Here is a 23,906-nt window from a genome sequence, read left to right on the forward strand (position 1 = left end):
GCGTAGCCTCTGTCTCTCCTTGATTAGGGCAGTAGAGCGCATTATTGGAACAACTTTTATATTAAGGTACACATATTTCAATTCATTTGTTCATTGTTTAATATTATTATCATAATTTTTTTTTCTTGCTATTTTTTTGAGAAATTTTTGTAAAATGGAGAATAGTGGAGGATCTCCAAAGATGGAGATCTCCGATAATGAATCTCATACAAGATCTGGGAAAAAACATAAACGAGTTCCTCATAAGGAAGATAATTCTTCTGGGGACGAATCCGCCCATCCTACCAAGCCCCCCTCTAAGAAAATTGCAAGCCTCCCTTCTCAACCCACTGTTACTTCCACTCCCCCTCTCCCATCATCGATTTCGCTTCCCCCTTCTGATGCTCCCGATCCAACCCAATCCTTGTCCTCGTCCTCATCCTCATCCTCGTCCTCGTCCTCGTCCTCGTCCTCGTCCTCTTCCTCGTCCTCGTCTTCCCCCTCTGTTGTCTCCGCTCCACGTGTCAGAGTTTATCCAGAAGATGCACCTGGAACTGGCCCGTGGGTTGCAGATGGAAAAGGCAAGTTCAAGAAGCTCCCCTGAATGGAAGTGAAAATCTTGGACTGTCGCCAACTCGGGAAACTTTCCCATGATGGGGACCAAACTAAATTTACGCCGTCCGACTCGTTGCGAGTCACCTTTGCTGGTGCCGCCCACCCTGACTACGAAGCGGACACAGCTAGCGGGGGCACACCGTTTATTTTCAAAGGGAATCCCCGGCGCAAAAATGTGACCACTCCCAAAGTTCAAGAACAAGTCCCCACGGTTATATCCTCTGTTAGCTTGCCTAAAAAATCGAGTGCAGCGGACAAGCAAAATCAGGTTCCTCCTGGCTTCCGTGGAAATATTTAATCTTCGAATGACCCAGCACTCGAGGGGATCAAAAACCCCAACTGTCCCTATTTTTCCGTCCAGTTCAACTTCCCAATCGGGATTTATAAAGTTGTCTGACCTTTTGGATCAAATCTTCAAGTGTTTTAATGTTTCCGACTCCATCAGAACCATTGTCATCTCAATGCTTCCAGTATTAAAGACAATTTTGCAACAATTGATGCAAACATGGCCCCTCCTTATGATTATCTCTCTTGATGTCTAATTCAAATAGAGAGGTCGGAGATATGACTGTTTTACAGTGGAATTGTCGTAGTCTTATCCCTAAATTGGATACATTCAAATTTTTAATTCATAACTTCAATTGTGATGTTTTTGCTCTGTCCGAAACTTGGCTTTCTTCGCGAGATGATATCTCTTTCCACGATTTTAATATTATACGCTTGGACCGTGATGTTAGATACGGAGGGGTGCTTTTGGGGATCAATAAGTGCCATGCATTTTTTAGAATTGACCTTCCACCTATTGGAGGGATCGAAGCTGTTGCTTGTCATGCAAACATCAGAGGCAAAGACCTCTGTATTGTCAGCTTGTATTGGCCTCCGAGAGTTGCGGTTAGCCGCAAACAACATGACATGTGCTCCTTCCTGAGCCACGATTGATCTTGGGAGACTTCAACCCTCACGGAACTGCCTGGGGGGAACAGTACGACGACAATCGTTCATCGATGATATATGACCTTTGTAACAGCTTCAATATGACCGTTTTGAACACTGGGGAAACAACACGTGTACCTAAACCTCCTGCTAACCCAATTGCTCTTGACCTCTCGCTTTGCTCGAATTCACTATCGTTAGATTGCAAGTGGAATGTAATCCAGGACCCCAACGGTAGTGATCACTTGCCAATCAAAATTTCCATCACCATTGGGTCGAATTCTTCTGAATCTATAAACATGGCATATGACCTCACAAGACACATTGACTGGAAAAAATATACTGACGCGATTGCTCTAGCCATCAATTCCAGAGATGGTTTACCTCCATTGGAGGAGTATAACTTCCTTTCTCGTTTGATCTATGACAGCGCGGTTCGCGCTCAAACGAAACCCATCCCAGGTTCCAGGTTCGTCGAAGGTCTCCCAATCTATGGCTTTATGTAGAAAAATCGAATGCATTTAAAGCTTTTCGGAAACGTGGAACCCCTGAAAATTTTCAAACGTATTTAGCCCTTGGAGATCAATTTGAAAACTTAATCAAAGGGAGAAACGTGCTTATTGGCGAAATTTCGTGGGAGGTTTGTCACGAGAAACGTCAATGAAAAAATTATGGGAAGTGGCTCGAACATGAGAAATCGCTCTTCAACGAATGAAAGCGAAGAATATTCACATCGATGGATTTTTAATTTTGCACGGAAGGTTTGTCCTGATTCCGCTCCTGTGCAAAAAATTGTTCGAGATATACCACAAGGTAGGTGCGATCTTGATTCCGAGTTTTCGATGGTAGAATTCTCTCTTGCTCTCCTTTCATGTAACAATTCTGCTCCGGGATCGGATAGAATTAAGTTCAACTTGCTGAAAAACCTCCCTGATGTGGCGAAACATCGCTTGTTGAACTTATTCAATCGGTTTCTGGAGCATAATATTGTTCCAGATGATTGGAGACAAGTACGAGTTATAGCTATTCAAAAACCCGGAAAACCCGCGTCCGACTTCAATTCGTACCGCCCAATAGCAATGCTGTCTTGTATACGGAAATTGTTGGAGAAAATGATCTTGTTTCGCCTTGATCGATGGGTTGAAACGAATGGCCTACTCTCAGATACACAATATGGGTTCCGCAGGGGCAAGGGGACGAATGATTGTCTTGCGTTGCTTTCTTCAGAAATTCAAATGGCTTACGCCGAAAAAAAACAAATGGCTTCAGTATTCTTGGACATAAAGGGGGCCTTCGATTCTGTTTCAATAGAGGTTTTGTCGGACAAATTACACTCTCGGGGTATGTTATATAACTTGCTTTGTGAGAAACATTTGAACTTTTTTCACGGAGATTCGGCAGTAATTCGGGTCTTTTACATGGGCCTCCCCCAGGGCTCATGTTTAAGCCCCCTTTTGTACAACTTCTATGTAAGCGACTTCGACAATTGCCTTACACAAAATTGCAGCCTAAGACAACTTGCAGATGATGGAGTGGTGTCTGTCGTAGGATCAAACGAATCCGACCTGCAAGGACCCTTACAAGATACTTTGAACAATTTTTCAACCTGGGCCATTGGGCTAGGGATCGAATTCTCCACGGAGAAAACAGAGATGGTGGTTTTTTCTAGGAAGCATAGACCAGCAAAACCAAAGCTTCAACTTTTGGGTAAACCGATCACTCATGCTATGTCATTCAAGTATCTTGGGGTTTGGTTCGACTCCAAGTGTACTTGGGGGGCCCATATTAGGTATCTGAGTAAAAAATGCCAACAAAGAATAAACTTTCTCCGTACAATTACCGGCACCTGGTGGGGAGCCCACCCAGAAGATCTTATAATGTTGTATCGAACAACTATTCTCTCAGTGATGGAGTATGGCAGTTTCTGTTTTCAATCAGCTGCCAAAACACACCTCATTAAACTCGAGCGAATTCAGTATCTTTGTCTCCGTATTGCGTTGGGATGTAAGCCCTCAACGCATACCATGAGTCTCGAGGTTTTGGCAGGCCTACTCCCACTAAAAGATTATGTTATGTCATTACCTTTATGTTATGTCATTACCTTTATTATGTTATGTCATTACCTTTATCTGGGTCCCTTCACATTGCTCCATTCCGGGTAATGAGAGGGCTGACTCATTAGCAAAGGTAGGTGCAATTGAAGGCGATATTTATCAGCGTCAAATCGCCTTCAATGAATTTTATTCTTTAGTCCGCAAAAATACCATCGCTAACTGGCAACGCAAGTGGAATGAAGATGAATTGGGCCGGTGGTTTCACTCGATTATCCCTAAGGTTAGCCTCAAACCGTGGTTCAAAAGTCTAGACTTGAGTCGGGACTTTATTCGCACCTTCTCTCGACTCATGTCCAATCACTGTTCGTTAGATGCACTACTCTTTCGTTTCAATCTTGCCAGCAGCAATCTCTGTGTTTGTGGCCAAGGTTATCACGACATCGAGCACATTGTTTGGTCGTGCGAGGTGTATCTGGTCGCCAGATCGAATTTAGAAAACTCCCTTCGGGCCCGAGGAAGACAGCCCAATGTGCCGGTGAGAGATGTGTTGGCTCGGTTAGACCTTGATTACATGTCCCATATATATGTTTTCCTTAAAGCTATAGTTCTTCGTGTGTGATTGTCCCTACATCCTTATACCCTCCTTTCCTTCCTTTGCGGGTAATTCGTCCCCTTGCTACAAATAGTAGAATAAGTTGAAATGTAAATACACTATAGATATACGAATAGATTTATAAAATGAGTGTTCATCAACATTGTTACAATTTCCTTATATTCCATCCTTCTCCTAAAAATATGTCACCCTCCTAAACTCGAGTACACCGCGAGTAATCGGTTTTCCACCTTACTAACCATAGATGTAAGAAAATTATTTATATATATAGTTTTAAAATTATATTTAAGAATTCGGCTCCTTTAAACTTAAGTAACTGAGCCTGTAAAAATAAACGAATTAATAAAAAAAAACATGTTATTTAAATCCACTAATTTAGATGTTCCACTTCTGTATCCTGCACTAAATTTTCTCATATTTCAAATGAGAGCAACAGAATCGGCTTATGTAGCGTACTTTTCAATGCAGAGCCAGTTTGAGGAAACAGAGTACGAAACAAAACAAAATTCTTTAACTCTGTCATCGTTGAAATTCGAACATATGCGTAGAAGCATTTTTTTTTCGTGAAATGTAACCGTCTATCACCTCCTGATAGATTCTGGAAAAAAAAATCATGTGAGAAAGATGTTTTCTGACTTTGAGGGGATAAATCAAAAATTCAAATTCGTACCATAATAGGGACACTTACACTTATATATATATATATATATATATATGACAACTTATGATAAAAAAAATATGAAAAAATGTTTTGTATCTCGATATCTCCCTAACTCGATGGTCCTCCTGGATATCGAGTTAGAGAGAGTTGACTGTATATCATTAAAACGATTCTGCGTGTTATGCATTTCAAAACTCTTAAAAAAATGATCTTTTTCGTAGAGTGACCCCTCTATGTAAAAATCAGAGACGTAGTCCTACGTCAATATGTTCCTAAAATATTCCATAAACTGAAGATTTATGCTTTGAAATGATGTATATATCATTATCTAAATAGAATGTTTTGAAAGCTTGTTTTCGACTAATAAAAGTAGAGAAAAGAGATCTGCAATCGTTTGAGTCACAGTATGTTTTCAAATTCGTAAGTAATGAATCAGATATAGATTTTCATGCGGATATTCTAGAAATTCAATCATTGTTGGATGAATATGGCAAAAACACCAATAACTTGTAATTGTTATTCTAGGCAAGAAAACAAAAAAAAAATCTCAAAATTCCAGAAAGTACATTCATCTATAATAAATAAACAAAAATACTCAGCATAAGTTTTGAATTATCCTCCTACAATTGAACTGCTGTAATAGTGTTATCTATTGATACCTACTAGTTTGTTAAGGTTAACCCTTAATGGGTTGTGAATCTCGTTTGAAATATGTATTTTCTATATTCGTTAATTTGGGCGGTGATTGTATGACTGAAGATGCATATTGCATATTGCCATAGTAATTTTCAGAGCACTTGACGTCTCACGTCGATTTGTGCCACGATAAACACGGAACATCTCCAAAGTGCTACGCCGCCTGTATGATGACATTGACCCACTAAGGGTTACGCTAGCGTTTTGCAGACCACGCTTATCTCTAGCGTACGTGCGTTTAGAACAAAGTTTCAAGCGCTACCCATTCGCTCGAGCATTCTGTTTGAATGCTTTGGCTCGACATGTACTTTGTTATCGGTTCTGCTATTCTGGCGTTGGTGCTGGCACAGGCGCATTCGCGTAAGTTTATTTCGGGTCAAACAGAACCAACAACATCTTATTCATTGTCATTGTCACAGAGTGCACTGTGAATCTGCAGAACGATTTGGGATCACTGGAACCTCTTTTCATAAAAAACGATCAACTATGGTCACCGAGTGGTCCCAACCTGACGTGGAAATCGCAGGAAACTACAACCGTTGCTTGCTCTCGAGTTTTGTTGTTAAACGGTAAAGTGTTCTGCTGACAGCACGTAATCAAAAGTATGTTATGATTTTAATTGTAGCGAGCAGTAACACCGCCTCATTAACCTGCGTGTCTGGTCAGAAATTTCTACTGGATAACCTCCCAGTGAAGTCATCAGAGTTGCTGTGTTCTGGTCGAATGACGGGAGATGTTGTAGACACGGGTCAGCGATGTGGTATCAATGGAACATTGATGACGATTGGATTCGATGTGAAAGATGTTGGTTTTTTGACCTACATCGAGGTGTGCTATAATAATCCACTTGCATCGGTAATTTATACCAAACATGTGATCCCTGGTGGAGCCATTGAGTGTAAGAAGCATCCTAGCATTAAGAACTATAGCTCGTTCGCATCCTAAAACAGTCACAACTTACAGATGCAATCAAAGAATCATACAGACCATCGTTCAAAGTAGCTGGCACACCTTCACACGTCAGTCCCGCCAATTCCTACACACAAGAAGCACAACTTGGTAGATTATCAGCGCTGCTCGGATCTTTGCAGCAAGCTAAGAAATTCATTCGAGGCGGTTCATACTATTTGGCCCGGGGTCATCTTGCACCGGATGCTGATGGTATCTACAGACCATGGCAATGGATAACCTTTTTCTACGTGAATGCTGCTCCACAATGGCAAGTATGTGCTGCTCCGTACTCAGCCATCTGATGCTTTAGTTTTTTTGTCTCTTCATAGATAATCAACGCAGGCAATTGGTTGGTGGTAGAAAATCTCGTCCGTTCAAAGGCGGCTGCATTGAGAGACGATGTGGTTGTGTTCAGTGGAGTGCACGATATACTACTACTCCCTAATACCACGGGCAAGCTAGTGCCGGTTACACTCGAAGAGGAGGGCATTAGGATACCCAAGTGGTTCTGGAAAATTGTTATATCAAACCAGACTAACTCTGGCATTGCATTTGTAACAAACAACGATCCCTTTCGCGGGAATATGACGACTGGTGAAATGCTGTGCCGAGATGTTTGTCAACAGTACGGTTGGAGTGATGATCGATTCAAAAATTTTGAACGTGGATTCACATATTGCTGTACGATTACGGATTTGAAGGTTGCTGTTGCTGACATACCCAGAAATATTTCTGCAAGATCTGTACTTAGGAAATAACGTTATTTGGTTTTCGATCATCAAAGCTAATATCAAAATTATTGCCATGAATTCTTATATATAATGAACTTCGTAAAATTTGTCATTAATTAAGTCTGATCTACTTAGAGTCCTGAAAAAAATAAAAAATCGACGTAAGAAAAAATTGGTGAGTATATAATTCATAAGAGTATGTTTTATGGCACGTTCAAAAAAAATAAAATAATTCGCGGATGAAAACGAGAATATTCCGGAGAATTTTTGTCATCATATGTTGCAGAATCTCGAGTCATCTTTCTTGTCTTTTCAAACTCCCTCTTGACTACCCAATATTTTTCAGTTTTTTTTTATCCCATTTATTTATTTTAGGCTCATTAGCATTTTAGCTGTAACAGAGCCAAATTTTAATCGTGTACATGTCACATGGTTATCATATCTATAAATAGTACATTACACAGTTGCCATTCGCCAGTATTCCTTCTATACCATTACATATGGTACATTTACACAGTAGCCATTTAGGCGTAAAAGTTTTCTTTCTGTTCTTCCATTATCCAGGACAGCGGAGACAGTTGATTGATCATTGTTGGTTGAGTTATTTATAGAACAGCAGCCCGATGTGTCTTGCAGAGTAGAGCAATTGATCTTATTTCGACCGTGGATCGATCTCCATCGCTGATGATTGTTGCGTGGACGTAGCTATTCTGTAACAACACAAAGATGGTCAATGAGGGTCCTGAGTTTTGAACTCACGATCGATCGCTTACTAAGCGAACACGCAACCAATGTGGCTACGGAGACCCCCTATATTTTTCAGTTGAGCAGGATTGAGGGCAATTGGGATGATTAATATCCGAATTTGAGCGACTAAAAGTAAAGAAATTCCGGCGAGAAGGGGCAAGATCAAACATGTTCAACTTAGTAGCCCCGTTGACATTGATGGTGATGTGCTGAAACGATATGACTACAAGCTATTCTAGTTGATTGATTCCAAGTTTGAATTGTGCAGAGATATAATTTGCAAGCAATTCTCAATTGTTGAATTTCTTTACAGTGGCAGTCCTAGTCTAAGTCTAGATGCCGTAGACTAGAATTGTTGTTGACAGTTGATAGAAAAATCGTTTCAGCAATAACCATCCCTCAGAGGGGTGACACACGCGACGATAAGATAAAAAAATACTTAAAAATAAAATAAAAAAGTTTTTGAATAAAAGCCACGCTTCAGTGATTGATTATATTATACAGTGAAAAAGGATGAGGGTCTGTGCCTAATGGCACGAACAAAAGTTTAATGTTGGACTGTGATTGTTCAAAAAATGCTTTTGAACATAATTCTTTTAATTGTTCAAAAATTTGTAGATTTTACTAATCTTATATTCGAAATGATGGCTTAGAGCTGTGCTTTACATGGATAAGTATTCTACAAACAAGGTAGTAAGAGTTGAAGTGGTATAAAAAAAGACGGGTGGGTAATGTCGGGGACATAACCGGAGTGACGTAGGACTATACAAAGGGGACAGCTTTTATACTCTAGCAGTACACACTCACAGGATAGAGACAAATCGGCAGACTCAGCCAAAGGGGCGGGTCCAACGAGACGAACGAATGAGCGTTAAAAGGGAGCGATGGCAAAAAAATACATTCATTACGATTTGTTCGCTCGTTGGATTCACATACAGACTAAAAAGGGTCCTTTTCAGGATCACAAAAAGTCTAAAGAGTTTATTGTTTTGTTATCACTCGATATCCCCATCTTGTTCGGCTAAACCTTCCTGTTTAGCGATTTGTTGTCACTCGCCACAGCTTTCACAGTTGGAAAATTTCTTCCCATCCAGCTTGTGACATATTTTACAGTAAATTACATTCAATGGCACGTCGCATTACCACCACTCAGTGCCGGATTGGAGGTAATTTTAACCTGTAATTGAACATTTGCGATGACAGTGGTACAGTGTCGACTTTCAATGTGGGGTCATAATTTGGATCTCTATGTTTACAAAAATGTCCAACTAAATAAGTCGCATTACATGTCCGTCCAATTAGCTAAATGTCGAACTAATTATAGATTACTGTACTTTAAATCTGGAAACAATTTAAGAATTGGTGAAAATTGAATAATCAGGAAAGTCCCTAACTATCAATAAGCTCAGAACAACTGCCAAATTCACATACTCATCAAATCCTGGCAAACAAATTATGAAAACATCAATTTGTGTTTTATTATTATTTTGGATAATGTTTTAGAAAGCATTGAACTTTATTTCCTAAACTCTTTTTTGGAAGGTTTAATGGCCCTGAAAAGCGCCTTGTTTTATGGAATGGTTCCAATTTAGAAAACTTAGTACTCGTGGTTTTGAAAAAAACCATTTCGAACGCCCTCGATGCCGCCTTGTTCTGGATTTGCCGCCAAAGCAGTTTGTATAAAGAACAAACTTTTTTCTTCTGCTACCTGATGCCGTTTTGCGATTGCGTTTGCCACTCGCCATTCGCTGCAACTGCCTGTTGTCTTGATGTCCGCCGAACCGAATGTGTTCTGTTCCGAATGCAGGTTTTCTTATCGTCGCGAGCACCTAAGCCAGCTAACTCGATCACTCCGGCGGCCGAAACTATATAACGCCGGCTAGGTGGACTGGTACACAGGTACTAACGCGCTCGACCTAGCAACCTTTTCCGGTGCAATTGGCGGATACACCTACGGGAAATTGCAGACCACCACGGTTCGAGCGGGATTTTGCCTTTCCCTTCTCTTTTCCTCCTTTGTTGAGTACACGATGCCGATGCCGTACAACCACACCGGTTTACGGTTTGAAAGAAAATAAGATATTTTTTTGGGGTCCGCGTGTTTTATACTCTAGCGGTACACACTCACAGGATAGAGACAAATCGGCAGACTCAGCCAAAGGGGCGGGTCCAACGAGACGAACGAATGAGCGTTAAAAGGGAGCGATGGCAAAAAAATACATTCATTACGATTTGTTCGCTCGTTGGATTCACATACAGACTAAAAAGGGTCCTTTTCAGGATCACAAAAAGTCTAAAGAGTTTATTGTTTTGTTATCACTCGATATCCCCATCTTGTTCGGCTAAACCTTCCTGTTTAGCGATTTGTTGTCACTCGCCACAGCTTTCACAGTTGGAAAATTTCTTCCCATCCAGCTTGTGACATATTTTACAGTAAATTACATTCAATGGCACGTCGCATTACCACCACTCAGTGCCGGATTGGAGGTAATTTTAACCTGTAATTGAACATTTGCGATGACAGTGGTACAGTGTCGACTTTCAATGTGGGGTCATAATTTGGATCTCTATGTTTACAAAAATGTCCAACTAAATAAGTCGCATTACATGTCCGTTCAATTAGCTAAATGTCGAACTAATTATAGATTACTGTACTTTAAATCTGGAAACAATTTAAGAATTGGTGAAAATTGAATAATCAGGAAAGTCCCTAACTATCAATAAGCTTAGAACAACTGCCAAATTCACATACTCATCAAATCCTGGCAAACAAATTATGAAAACATCAATTTGTGTTTTATTATTATTTTGGATAATGTTTTAGAAAGCATTGAACTTTATTTCCTAAACTCTTTTTTGGAAGGTTTAATGGCCCTGAAAAGCGCCTTGTTTTATGGAATGGTTCCAATTTAGAAAACTTAGTACTCGTGGTTTTGAAAAAAACCATTTCGAACGCCCTCGATGCCGCCTTGTTCTGGATTTGCCGCCAAAGCAGTTTGTATAAAGAACAAACTTTTTTCTTCTGCTACCTGATGCCGTTTTGCGATTGCGTTTGCCACTCGCCATTCGCTGCAACTGCCTGTTGTCTTGATGTCCGCCGAACCGAATGTGTTCTGTTCCGAATGCAGGTTTTCTTATCGTCGCGAGCAGCTTTGCCAGCTAACTCGATCACTTCGGCGGCCGAAGCTATATAACGCCGGCTAGGTGGACTGGTGCACCTAGCTACCTAGCTACCCTTGCGGGGAACTCCAGATCAACACGAGCGGGAACTCCAGATCAAGGTTCGAGCGGGATTTTGCCTTTCCCTTCACTTTTCCTCCGTTGCCATATCCAACCATGGCTGCTTGTGTTGGTTTGTTGATGTGAGGTGATGCGAAACGATGTGGTGTAGAGAATGATCGTTACGGCAGCGGAGAGGGGATTTTTAAGCTGACTGGCTGGCTCGAGAATTACGCATGTGTGAGACTGCGACCAATGTTTCCCTCATTTTTTTCTTTTTCCTTTCCAATCGTGCTTCATTCTATTTCGCTGCTGCTCTGGTTGCCCGTTTTGGTCGGTACGATTTGAGGAGCACAAAATGGACCAATCAAAAATGGGCACATAGTGTATTTGGACAATGCTTGATATTTCACAATTATTCAATCATTTATCTCAAGAAAAATGAAATGTTATTCGTTATGATAGATGCGTAGATATATTTCCTATCAATTGATGCAAAAACCTTTGCGATCTATTGAGAAATGCTCGAGTTATAAGCGTTCCAAATCTTGCATTTTTTCCTACTTGTTCAGTGCCTAGATTTCCATTTCACCCCCTATATCTTCCGGTTAGACGTAGTCCTACGTCAATATCGGAACTAATGGGCAAGTCCAAAATTTCACCATGGTCCACGCAAAAGAATCTATCTTTTGACGTAGAACTATGTCTTTCAGGAAGGGTGCCAAATCAGAAAACAGATCACATTTTATGAAATAAAGTTAACGTTAATAACTATTTTCACTGTGAACGAGTTCTCATGATTTGCATACCTATCGAATCGGAAATTCTCTAAGATTTGTTTGATATGCTGTTCATTACAATTCGTTAATCTCTAAACGGTTTAAATTCATGAAAACTGGGAGAACTTCCATTTTTCTCATACATTTGTTCTGCCGATTTGTATGCTAACCCTACCCATATTTCGAATGCTTATAACTCAAGCATTTCTTAACAGATCGGAAAGATGTTTGCATCAATTGATAGGAAATATATCTACGCGTCTATCATTTGTAATAAAATGTTATTTTTCATGAGATGGACCAATGAATAACTGTAAAATGTCAAGCGTTATCTAAACACCCTAACTGCCATGTTTTGATTGGCCCGATTTACGGTTTCCCCAACACATACTTCAAAATTTATGTACCTGTAGAAATCCGCTTTGCAAATATACATGCGAGTCGGTAGTATTTTTGTTCCACCGAGCTGTTTTTCCCTAACACGGACTTCAAAATCAAAGTGCCTAGGGGAATCCGCTTTGTCAAAACATGCAAGTCGGGAGTATTTTTTCCCACTGAGCTGTGTTTCCCTAACACGGACTTCAAAATTAATGTGACTGGGGGAATCCGCTTTGCAGATACATTTTTTGATGTTGAGTACTTTTGTGCTCGCTTGTCGTTGTGCAGACCGGAATATGTTTCTCTAAAACGTACTTTTGAACTGAGAAGCCTGGGAAAATCGTCATTTCAGATACTAGAGGTGAATGAACTTTCGCGGTTCGAGAACTACGTAAACATGAGATGTGCAATAATTTCAGAGGGAAATGTAACATACAATGATCGTTTGGAATTTTTCCGTTCACATTTTTCGGTAGTCCTAGGCATCATATCAAACGTAAAAGGACGTTCATCGAATTTATTTGTAACGAAGAACGTAATCTATTACAAAACTTCGATGCATTCTAAAATAATATTCGAAGTGGTAAGCAAGTGGATAGCATAATATAATTGCGTAGATCTACGTCGAAAATATGCGGTCGTGTCCTAGATACAACCCCTTACAATTTTTTTTTCGTTACGGATGAAAAAAGACTGCTGATTTGAGTAACGATCATTCATAACTGGAGAGTAACGGCTTAGATTTCATGAAGTGCCTTTCACAATCGTTCGATAACGCTCCAACGATGTCAGGATCGAATGGAGCAGTTCACGTTTTGTTGAGAAAGTAAAGTATAAAGGCGTATTTATCGGGTCTATAAACCACTCCTTGAACCTATGTGGATAACATGCATAACAGTTTCAACTCATCGCTGAGATGCTTCTGACCCACATACGTGTGATGACAAAAAAGTTGTCGCAAACTCGAAGGACATTTATGCACACTACGATTTGCTCATCAAGACCACTGAAGTTTCGTGAGATCTTGGCGATAGTTTAAATAATAGATCGAGCGCACGAATTCTTTCTACTAGCAGTTCGTAAAAATGAAACCTGCGCGACTCAAACGGAAAATTCAGTGTCAATCCTCCAACTCGAGGCTCAACGTGGTACATGGTCTTTCAGATTAAACGCTCACGCAACAAATTTTAATAACTTTTACAGAAGTGAGCCGATTTTAATTTAAAAAAAAAAAAAGCTTATTTTAGTACATTTTCGATGTGACCACTCCTTTTTTCGATAACGCGTTTTAAACAGAGAACAAAAATCTTCATGCACAACTCTAACATTACCTCTTCGATGCTGTTGAAAATCCGAGTTATTTCTTCTTTAAGTTTCTCCAAATTTTGCGGCTTATTAACATAGAAACGGTCCTTCACGTACCCCCAGAGGAAGTGATCGACGACGAGAAATGTTGGAATTCTTACCATTAGAGGATAAAGTTTCATTTAAGCTTCGGTTGCTCGAGTAATACAATTTCACTAAAAATACACGTTCTTGTAAATTGTACGTCTTGACGCTAAAAACTATCCGATCAGACTGAACGATTAGCCGAATATTATCGTTCCGATGTGGGGAATGCAGTGTTACTATCGACGGAGCGAAAAAAAATTCTTATAAGGAGCTATAAGATTTTTTTGCGTGAGCGTTTAATCTGGAAGACCCTGTAAATGAATTGGCTTTTTAGTCAATTGAAAGTGAATGAACTAATGTCTATTGATATTGATTTTTTGTTCAGAAAATTTGCTGCTGTTAAGTCGAGACGCGTGAAGATATGATTTTCTGTTCGTTTCATCTAATATTAAAATAAATATGTTTCGGGGTTCGATAAATATGATTTTAAATTAAATAAAATAAGTAAAAAAAACTTTTTTAGTTAAACGGTTTCATTGTGATTAAAAATAGCAATATACTAAAGGCTAGAAAATAATTAGGCAAGTAGCAGGTAGCAGTTATCACACCCCTTCCTTCATTAATCTAGGGCATTGATGAGACTAAAATAAAATCGTGGGGCACGTTTAATTTCCATTATCCAGAGTTAACGATTCCAGTATATGTCCCACGATTTTATTTTAGTCTCATCAATGCCCTATATTAATGAAGGAAGGGGTGAAGCTAGAGGGGTGCCCTAGATTAATGAAGGAATGACTGCTAACTGCTACTTGCCTAATTATTTCCTAGTTTTTAGTACATTGCTATGTTTAATCACAATGGAATCGTTTAACTTAAAAAGGTTTTTTTTACTTATTTTATTTTCTAGTTTTTAGTACATTACATGTTTCAATATAATATTTCTCTACAATAAAACCATTGTACTGTATTCTATTAGTCAAATCATTTCATTTGATATCAATATTGAGTGGATCGAAAACAGTACATAGTGTGTTCCCCAAGTCAAGTTCGTTCGTTTGATACACATATCCCAATAAACATTTTTTTTAGATAATTTGGAATCAGCTATTTTGTAGCGACGGTCGAATTGGATTTTTCAAGGACATGGAATAAGCAGTTTTGCAATTACAGTAGAAATAAAGTTGTTTTTAAATTTCAGGACAATCGGTCAGTTCCTATTGGTCAACTTTCTATTAATGTGGGACAACGCTATAAACATATGTACATACATACAATCAGTTCAAGCTATATAAAAGCGTTTAAAAAGTAATTTGATTTTTTGTTATTGAGGCCATCTTGGGTTTGGAGCTTTCAAGTTATGTGATCTACTATTCAAGCCCTTTCATTTGATAACCATAATAACTGGGTCTTGAGAAAAATGATTGTGTCACATTTACCCGAAACCCACTCACCCGAATGACAGTTACACGAAAGACATTCAGCCGAATTCCACTCACCCGAATGTAACAAATACCCGAAAGCGACAGCTACCCGAATGTAACATCTACCCGAATTGACACTTACCCGAGTGCAACATCTACCCGAATGCGACAGTTACCCTAATGTAACAATTACCCGAATGTAACATCTACCCGAAAGCGACACTTACCCAAAAGAAGTATATATTCAAATAATACACAAATTTTACTATATTTGTATTTGTATTTGTATTTGTATATGTAATTCTGATTAGTGTTATATAAAGATCATATTTGTCTCATACTTTCATTTCCATTCAAAAAGTATTTTTCGTGGGAAGTATAATTCGAGAAATACTGGCATTGAATAAAATCCTTTTCAAAATAATGAAAAGTAAAAAAATGCGGTCGGATCTGACTAAAGGATCGTCTCCAATGTTTCAAACAATCCGGGCAATTGGTGGAACACAGGTTTGCTTGCGAGAGGCCGCCGCTTCCGACAGCGGGTCGGCGGCCTACTTGGATTGCGTCACCTCGGCGGCTTGGTGCCGCCTCGATTCCTTATCCTCGTTAAATGGGGACTTCGCCCCCATTACATTGATCTCGAAATAAATTTCATCACGAAATAATAAACTCATGATAAAAATTGCGCTGCGGCGGCAAATACGTAAGTACCATTTTTTCTTATCTATTCTTTTCACATTTTCATTAAAAAATTTTATGTTAAAATTACCTGTTTAATTTTCGGAATATTTCATAACCCATGCTCATTTCTGAACGATCTCTTGGTCTTAAAGAGCAATACGGAAAGGAAAGAAGACAGCATGTCAATTGTGCCTACACTAATTTCTAAAAATGACACAGCGAAGTCTTCAACATCTTTTTCGAATTTCCTCATTACAATTTCTCAGTTCACTTCGTAGCTTCCTAACAGCAGACTCGACAAAACTCATAAACTGATTTGTCGGAATTTTTCCTTCTTCATTCGGGTAAACATCCCATTCGGGTAAATGTTGCATTCGGGTAAACGTTGCATTCGTGAAAATGTTTTTCGGGTAAATGTCCATTCGGGTATATATTGCATTCGGGTATTTATTACATTCGGGTGAATGTCATTCGTGTATGCGTTACATTCGGGTAAATGTGCTTCGGGTGAACGTGTTTCGGGTGAATGGAATTCGGTTGAATGGGACACAACCGAGAAAAATATAAATCGCTATTTTGTAGTGGCCACCATATTTGAATTGCATTTTTCATAAAAAAAAACTGTGTTCTACTAGTCGAGGCCTTTCGTTTGATATTAGAGGGGTTTTGAGAGAATATGTAGTCCGCCATCTTGGATATGTATTTAAAAAAAATTGTGTCCTACTATTCAAGCCTTTTCGTTTGATACCCATTTTGTTAGGGTTTTGAGAAAATATGTAGTTCGCCATTTTGTAGTTGCAGCCATCTTGGATTTGTATTTTTCATGAATAATTGTATTCTACTAGTCAAGCCCTTTCATTTGATACCCATATTGATGGAGATCCAAGAAAATATGTGATCCGCCATTTTGTAGCAGCCGCCATCTTGAATTTTTAAGACCATGAAATACGCAGTTTTATAGAGACTGCAGAGATATAGGTGTGTTCCAAATTTCAGATCAATCGGTCAACAGGAAGGGGGTCAAATTTGTGGGATTAATGTGGGGCGTTACAGACAAACATGTTACAAACATATTACAGGGCAAGCTAAATAAAACCGTTTAAAAACGAAACAAACACTGATGTCAAGGCTTCATTGGAGGGTGACACCTAAGACAACCGCCCCGGGTATCACCCGGTCTCGCTACACCACTGCTATACAGTAAAGAAAATCTCTTTCTGTCGAACGTACACGGAAAAGCGATGAAAATATGCTATTTTCATTCTATCATTCGTGGTCATAACCATCCTTTAATTCCGGCTAATTTGACTGTAGTTTTAATGTCATTTTTTTAGCGTTTGAAGTTCATTGTTATGGCCGTACCAGGTTAGATACCGCATCACTAAAATGGCTCTAACTCGGTAAATAACAGGATTTTCGATAAGTCCTTTCTAGGGTATATTCTTGAATACCTAAACTACAAAATATGAAGGAAAAAAATTTTTGATTTTTTTCAAATTTCTAGACAAGAATACTGCTTTAAACACGAAATAAAAATGCGACGCATATTAGTCAATTTACTAGTGCCTACTTCGTGAAGGTCGTTGAGCGACTCTACCACTAGATTTGGATCAAAAAATTGGCAGAAAGAATTTTCTACATATTTGGATCAAGATAAAAGTCATATAGGCTCGAGTTCATGTTTGAATGCTTTCTTGTTTTTTCTATGGATTGATCAATAGACGAATTTTCACCGTTTCTGATCAATTTGTTTATAAACATATTTAACTTCTGTCAGGTACCTAGAAATCATAACTGGGAGTTGGTTGATCTTTCTGGCTGAATATGTCCTTAAATTCAACATAATCTATCGCTTTTTTTTTGGCGGAACTAAGCATCGATTAAGGATATTTGTACACGAATGTTCATTATAAATATAAAGTACCGCATCATTTTTGTAACTATTTCACTAAAATAATTATTCAAACAAAACTCAGTCTTGTCGATCCATATAAATCCTATGCAGCTATTACTTTTGCCTGCCCAACAGATTACTAATCCATATGCACTCTGCAAGCAAGGAAACTCATTGAAATTCATTGAAATGTACGAGGATAGTCCGATAAGTACATAGCTTACAAAAAAAAAACAAAAATTTTGGAAAAGTTGGGATTCATTTCTCAACATTGTCTCATTTAAGCTCGATACACTTGACCCAGCGATGCTCCAACTTCTTTCATCAATCTGAAAAATACGTTTTCTCGAGGTTTGCAAAGTAGTCCCCCGTGGCGGTGATGACCTCCTCATTCGATTCATATTTCTGGCCGGCGAGTGACTTTTTCAAGTTTGGAAACAAGAAAAAAAAGTCGCTCGGGGCCAAATATGGAGAATACGGTGGATGGGGCAGCAGTTCGTAGTGCAATTCGACCCACGGCGGCGGAGTTTCTATTTTTTTTTCCATTTTTCTAAAATCCGCGGACACGCTCGCTTCCACACACGGTCAAAACAAACTACGAGTCCGATTCGGCTGAAATTTTGACAGTAGTTGTTTACGAGAATGTACTACACGATAAGTAATCTCTCTTGCGATACTGACACCATTGGGTGATGAGGCTGAGTACTTATCGGACCGCCCTCGTAGGTTTAGTAACGTGTTATTTCGGGAAATGGACCTGTCGATTGGCCGCATCATTAATGCGACACCATTGGAATTTATTTTATGTCCAGTCATAGGGGTATGCCTACAAGGCAGCAACTTTAGAAAAGTTAAGACACAACATCCAACGCCTATTTCGTAACAATTCGGCCGAAGAGTAAAAAATTGTAAACGGGCGCGTGGTGGTCATGTGACCGAAATCGAATTTCATTCTAAAATGTAAAAGTTAAAATACAACCGGAATAAATATGAACTGAATATCTAAAAAAAAACTGTATTTTGTTAAAAAAGAAATTTACAAGTCCCTGATGAAATACCCGTTATATTAACGCACTTTTTCCACCCCTCTCTATTTTCATTTATCCTCGTCTCCATTTTAGAATTGCAATGTTGCAGGGATTTTTTTTGCTCAGCGATTTTTGATATAGATAATTCCATTGGTCAAAGATATTGTGTGAAATTTTGTGTTGCAGACAAAATTTCTTGTGCCGAAACGTAGAAAATGTTGCAAAATATATTTGGTGATTCAAATATATCAAAAACACTGGTATAATGCGTTCGAAGACTGCCGAGAAGTGATGAACGATTTGTCACGTCAAAAACTGATTAAAACATCGACAAAATAAAAGGAATGGTGCCCGGAAATCGTTATTTAAGTTTGTGAGAGCTAGCTCGTGAATTAAATATCTCTCAAGAGCTCTTCCGTTATATTTTGGTTGATGTTTTGAGCACGAGAAAAGTCGCAGCATGACTAGTGCCAAAAGATCTACATTTTTCAAACATTTCATCGCAATCTGGTGGCTAAAGACATGCTTGAACGATCAAATTCTGATCCTACGGTCATCCATCACATAATTACTGGCGACGAAACATGGTTAAGACTTTTTCTTATTTCCGAAATTCAAATTACCGCTTCGTGGGACCCGTTTTGATAGCATTGAAGACACAAAAACGAATTCGCTGCGTGAACTGAAGGCTATTCCTGAATATAGCTCTAAAAAGTGTTTCGATGACTGGATTGTTCGTTGGAAAAAGTGTATTGCTTCAGAAGGGGTCTATTTTGAAGGCGTAAATTTAGATGATAAATAAAGCATTTTCTTCAAAAACATAAGAAAAATCACAACTCAAATCGATGTGTGTGTACGATCTTCTGCCAGTATCTGTTATTTTATCTGTATTTTGATTGGTGCAAAGTTGTGACAAATGGAGACGAAAAAGTAAGCATATGAATTCCGTAAATTTTATCTTGAAAATGAGTTTAAATTCATGCAACGAGACAAGTGTAAAATTGTAATATTTTTCATAGATCCGAAAGATGACAACATGATAACAACTTGAAATTTGTTTGTATGAATCTGAGCGCATGAAATTTCAAACATTAGACATGCTGACCTTGAAACCATTCCAAATTGCAATTTTGAGTTTACCGAGCCATAATACGAGGTCTGTTCAAAAAGTATTGCGACTTTCGAATTTACGCGGGTTACGAATATTCGATTCTAGATTTTTTTTGTGGCATTATGTTGGTACTCATGTCTCTCACTTGTCGGCATACAAGTACGGCTATTTTGAATGTTCAGATAGTTTTTGACAACTGCTTTTCTTACACGTGTTTTGGTTCATCTTCGATTTTTGCCTATTGCAAAAATGGATCAAAGAATCTGTATCAAATTTTGTGTGAAAAACAAAATTAAGTGCGCGAACACATTCCGAATGTTGATTGTGACATCTGGTGAACCTACCTTGGAGCGAAACAACGTTTATCGGAGTTCGAAAAAATGTTCTCGGAGAGTCGAAAAGATGTAAACGACGCAAAGCGTGTCGGTAAACAACTGAAATCGAATATAAGTAATCCGTGGGTATACAAAAATCATGATACTTTTAGAATAGCTCTTGTAGATAGAGTGGTCCACTCTATCCCATTCCATTAAGCATTTCCATAGCCATAGCCGATTTTGCTTCAGCACTACGAAGGGATTTCTCTAGAGATAGGCAATAGGCAAAAATCTAAGATGAACCAAAACACGCGTAAGAAAATCAGTTGTCAAAAATGAACTGAACATTCAAAATAGCCGTACTTGTATGCTGACAAGTGAGAGACATGAGTACCAACATAATTCCACAAAAAAATCTAGAATCGAATATACGTAACCCGCGTAAATTCGAAAGTCGTGATACTTTTTGAACAGACTTCGTATGATGAATTAGAGAGTTCCACCTAATTTGGTCTTAGGTCTTAGGGTATTCTTAAGTTATAATGGGTTAAAATAAAAACACGTCACTTCACGTTCACGGGAATCAATCTTCCTAAAACCGAACGTTTTTAGAGATCACAAATGAAAAGATTTTGTAGCGGTCTTTGTATACCACTTCTATCTTTTGGGCTAGTTAGACGCAGAGGTCGTTAAATATAAATCCTACAATGTTTACCCGAATGTTTCATAAAAAAACACGAATAACTCCGCCATTTGTTATTGTTTTTGTTGAATTTCTTGGTAATAAATTAGATTTATTCAAAACTTCAATAAAACATAAAATAGAACGAGGCGTATTAGCTTCGTTTATACTGATTTCTATTTCAAAGAGACGTTATGTTATTATGTTATTGAGACTAATCAGTTACGGCTGGAAGTCTCCTCAATAAAGACAATATCTATTCTAAATATCTATTCTATTTTTCATGCCAGTTGTGTAAGTTTCGGGAAACCATTCCCGGTTTCGTTTCCAGGCCGAACGTTAACATGACGAAGAATAACTTTGCAATGTATCGTCTTCGATTTTTTCTGACTTACCGTGAACATGGACTACATTCTACATTCAAGTGGGTCCCGCAATTGAGGAAAACTTACGTGTTTCTATGAATGAATTCTAAGCACATCCAATATCGAAAAAATACGTTACGTAGTAATGTAGGTTAGTATTGTGGGGCTAAAGGGGCGAACATATTTCACACAACGAAGGTGCGCTCAACATGATTCTCAGATATCCCCCTTAGTTCGCTCGCGATTAGATAAGCGGTTATCAGGTGGGTTATTATCTCGGCCGTATTGGGCAATTCTTATCGTGGAGTTGATTCTCGATCGAACAATCGAGGCAATATTCAGTCAATCGGTGCGAGAGTATGGTGCAGGTAGCGAGGTTAAGAAGTGGATAAATCGAGTGGCTAAATTGCTCTGGTTGAGCTGCAACAATGGGCTTCAACGATTATCTTAGGCAGTTTAAAGGTAATTAATTTGTTAGTAAACTAACAAATCAGTGTTGACGAAAAGAGAAACTGAATGTTCATAATCATTGAGCAATACGGCTGCACGGTGACTAGTCTCTGTAATTGAACATTGATTTCTTCAATTGATTTTTGATGCGGATGTGAATCATCAGCTCGCATTGACATGTTTTTTTCTGTTTCACAATATCTTCATTTCGATTGTTTCCCAACAGATCTTATCTTGAACAACAAGTTGGTGACATTTCTCAGCGTGGTCCTTTTTGCATTCATAATTACCACTATTGCTTTGGCCAGTTCTAATCAGAGCACGAAGGCAGCCATCAGACAGTGTCAAGCGGAGCTTGCCGGAGTAAGTTGACATGAGTCCCATTTTTTTTTAAATTAGATTGTTGCTGATAACTTCATCAACTTCTAACAGGGTCCTCGGTGTTCCGTATCGATAAAGACTGACATTCCTGAGAAACTGTGTCCGGTTTACCTGAAACACGAGGGTAGCGCTCTTAAACTGTGGGCACCTTATGGGTCATCGCTTGTGTGGAATACAACTTCTGAGCAAACAGCACTTCTCTGCTCGGGTGACGGCAATGCGTTGGAAAGAACTAACCAGGTTCTCAGTTATAAATCTTGTCTTAAAGATACACAATTCAGCGTAGTAAACGAAACAGTCAAATCGGCCGATCTCAAATGTAAGGCGGAAGTGATCGGTGAGTTTATGGCCACGGAGAAATTATGTGGAAATGGTCGTGGAACATTGCATCAGATTGGGTTCAAGGCGAAAAATGATCTATTCATCACATACATCGAATCATGTTTAAAATGGGATAAATCAACTGTTTTGTACACGAGTCACATTCTACCGGGAGCTGCGATTGCAAGTAGTCTAAGTCTAATGGTATAGATTGTATAGCGTTTTTTTATTAAGTAATTTTTATCCAGATGCTGCCGCTAATGCTCCTGATGCTAGCTGGAGAAAAGATGGTATGCCTGACAAAATAGATACTATGTACGATCAAAATTACCAACTGGATAGATTCGACAACCTTTTTGGATCTGAACGAGGAAAACAACTGATTGTCAAAGATGAGCAGTTCTTGTCCCGCGGTCATTTGACTCCGAATGGGGATGGTATTTTTGGTAGCTGGAAAAGCGCGTCGTTCTTCTATGCGAATGCTGTTCCTCAGTGGAATGTATGGAGATTTTCGCGTTACTTTTTTCCATAGTTTTTTTCAATTATATAATAATCGCAGGTCATCAACTCCGGTAATTGGGCAAAAATCGAGTCTCTCACGCGTAATATCGCGAACGCACTGAAGGAAGATTTGCTTGTGATTCAGGGAACCCTTGGGGTGCTATCATTTCTTAACGAAAAGAACGAATCGATATCAGTTTCGCTAGCGGATAACGGGACCGAGGTACCCGAATGGATATGGAAGATTGTGAAGTCTCCCAGCAGGGATGCAGGGATTGCATTCGTTACGCTAAACAATCCTTTAGCAGGAGAACTGGCAGATTCGCAGTTGCCTTGTGCGAATATATGCCAACGAACTGGATGGAACACCATCGTCGGTACGGAAGCCAAGAAGGGCTTCAGCATATGTTGTGATCCCAATATGTTGATACGAGCGGTCTCGCATGCACCGGATGAGGGTTTGGTGCGGAATGTATTGAACCAGGATATTTTATCTTCCGCTGCAGATAGATTTGGTGCATGCTGGTCATTTGTGGTCGCATTAGGTGTGTGTATTTCAACCATCTCATTGTTACATAAGTAACTTCGTTTGGGTATGCAAAAAATTAATAAATTGACAGTCGACATAACCAAGTTAGAATGAAATTCTTCGTTTAATCATTTATTCGTTCTCCATAATTAGTTCGAATATGTTGCGGTTCCTTGACATCAAAATTACCGGATCGGAATCAGTGAAAACAAAATTGCACGTGATTTGCTTTTACAGTATCAGGATCATAAACTTAGTTTATAGCCGTTTGGCTTGTGTTTTTGTCTTCATCGAAGTTAATCTATAAAGTATGTCCTTCAAGTCCTTCATGTAGTCTTTCTTTGACGCACACTCAAACAAAACTGCCTGACAGTTGTGTTTTCGTTGCGAAATCTAATCTTTCTAGCGACACCTTGCGTAACTCGATCGCATTTATACAACGCAAGATATCGATTACTACAGTCATCTGCCGCAAAA

General features: G+C 39.0%; 1 protein-coding gene across 1 annotated transcript; it reads left to right on the forward strand.

Annotated features, from left to right (window-relative positions):
• Positions 1 to 397: 397 nt before the first annotated feature.
• LOC129766052 (uncharacterized) lies at positions 398 to 23,528 on the forward strand (the record flags this gene model as incomplete). Its single annotated transcript, XM_055766505.1, has 11 exons — positions 398 to 472; positions 5,902 to 5,911; positions 5,971 to 6,120; positions 6,177 to 6,449; positions 6,515 to 6,774; positions 6,832 to 7,248; positions 21,703 to 21,709; positions 21,924 to 22,060; positions 22,130 to 22,586; positions 22,648 to 22,898; positions 22,959 to 23,528. Coding segments are annotated over 11 exons (2,562 nt in total), but the record flags the coding sequence as incomplete, so codon positions are not given.
• Positions 23,529 to 23,906: the final 378 nt, after the last annotated feature.

This window comes from Toxorhynchites rutilus, chromosome 2 (assembly GCF_029784135.1).
Source record: "Toxorhynchites rutilus septentrionalis strain SRP chromosome 2, ASM2978413v1, whole genome shotgun sequence".
NCBI classification, from domain to species: domain Eukaryota; kingdom Metazoa; phylum Arthropoda; class Insecta; order Diptera; family Culicidae; genus Toxorhynchites; species Toxorhynchites rutilus.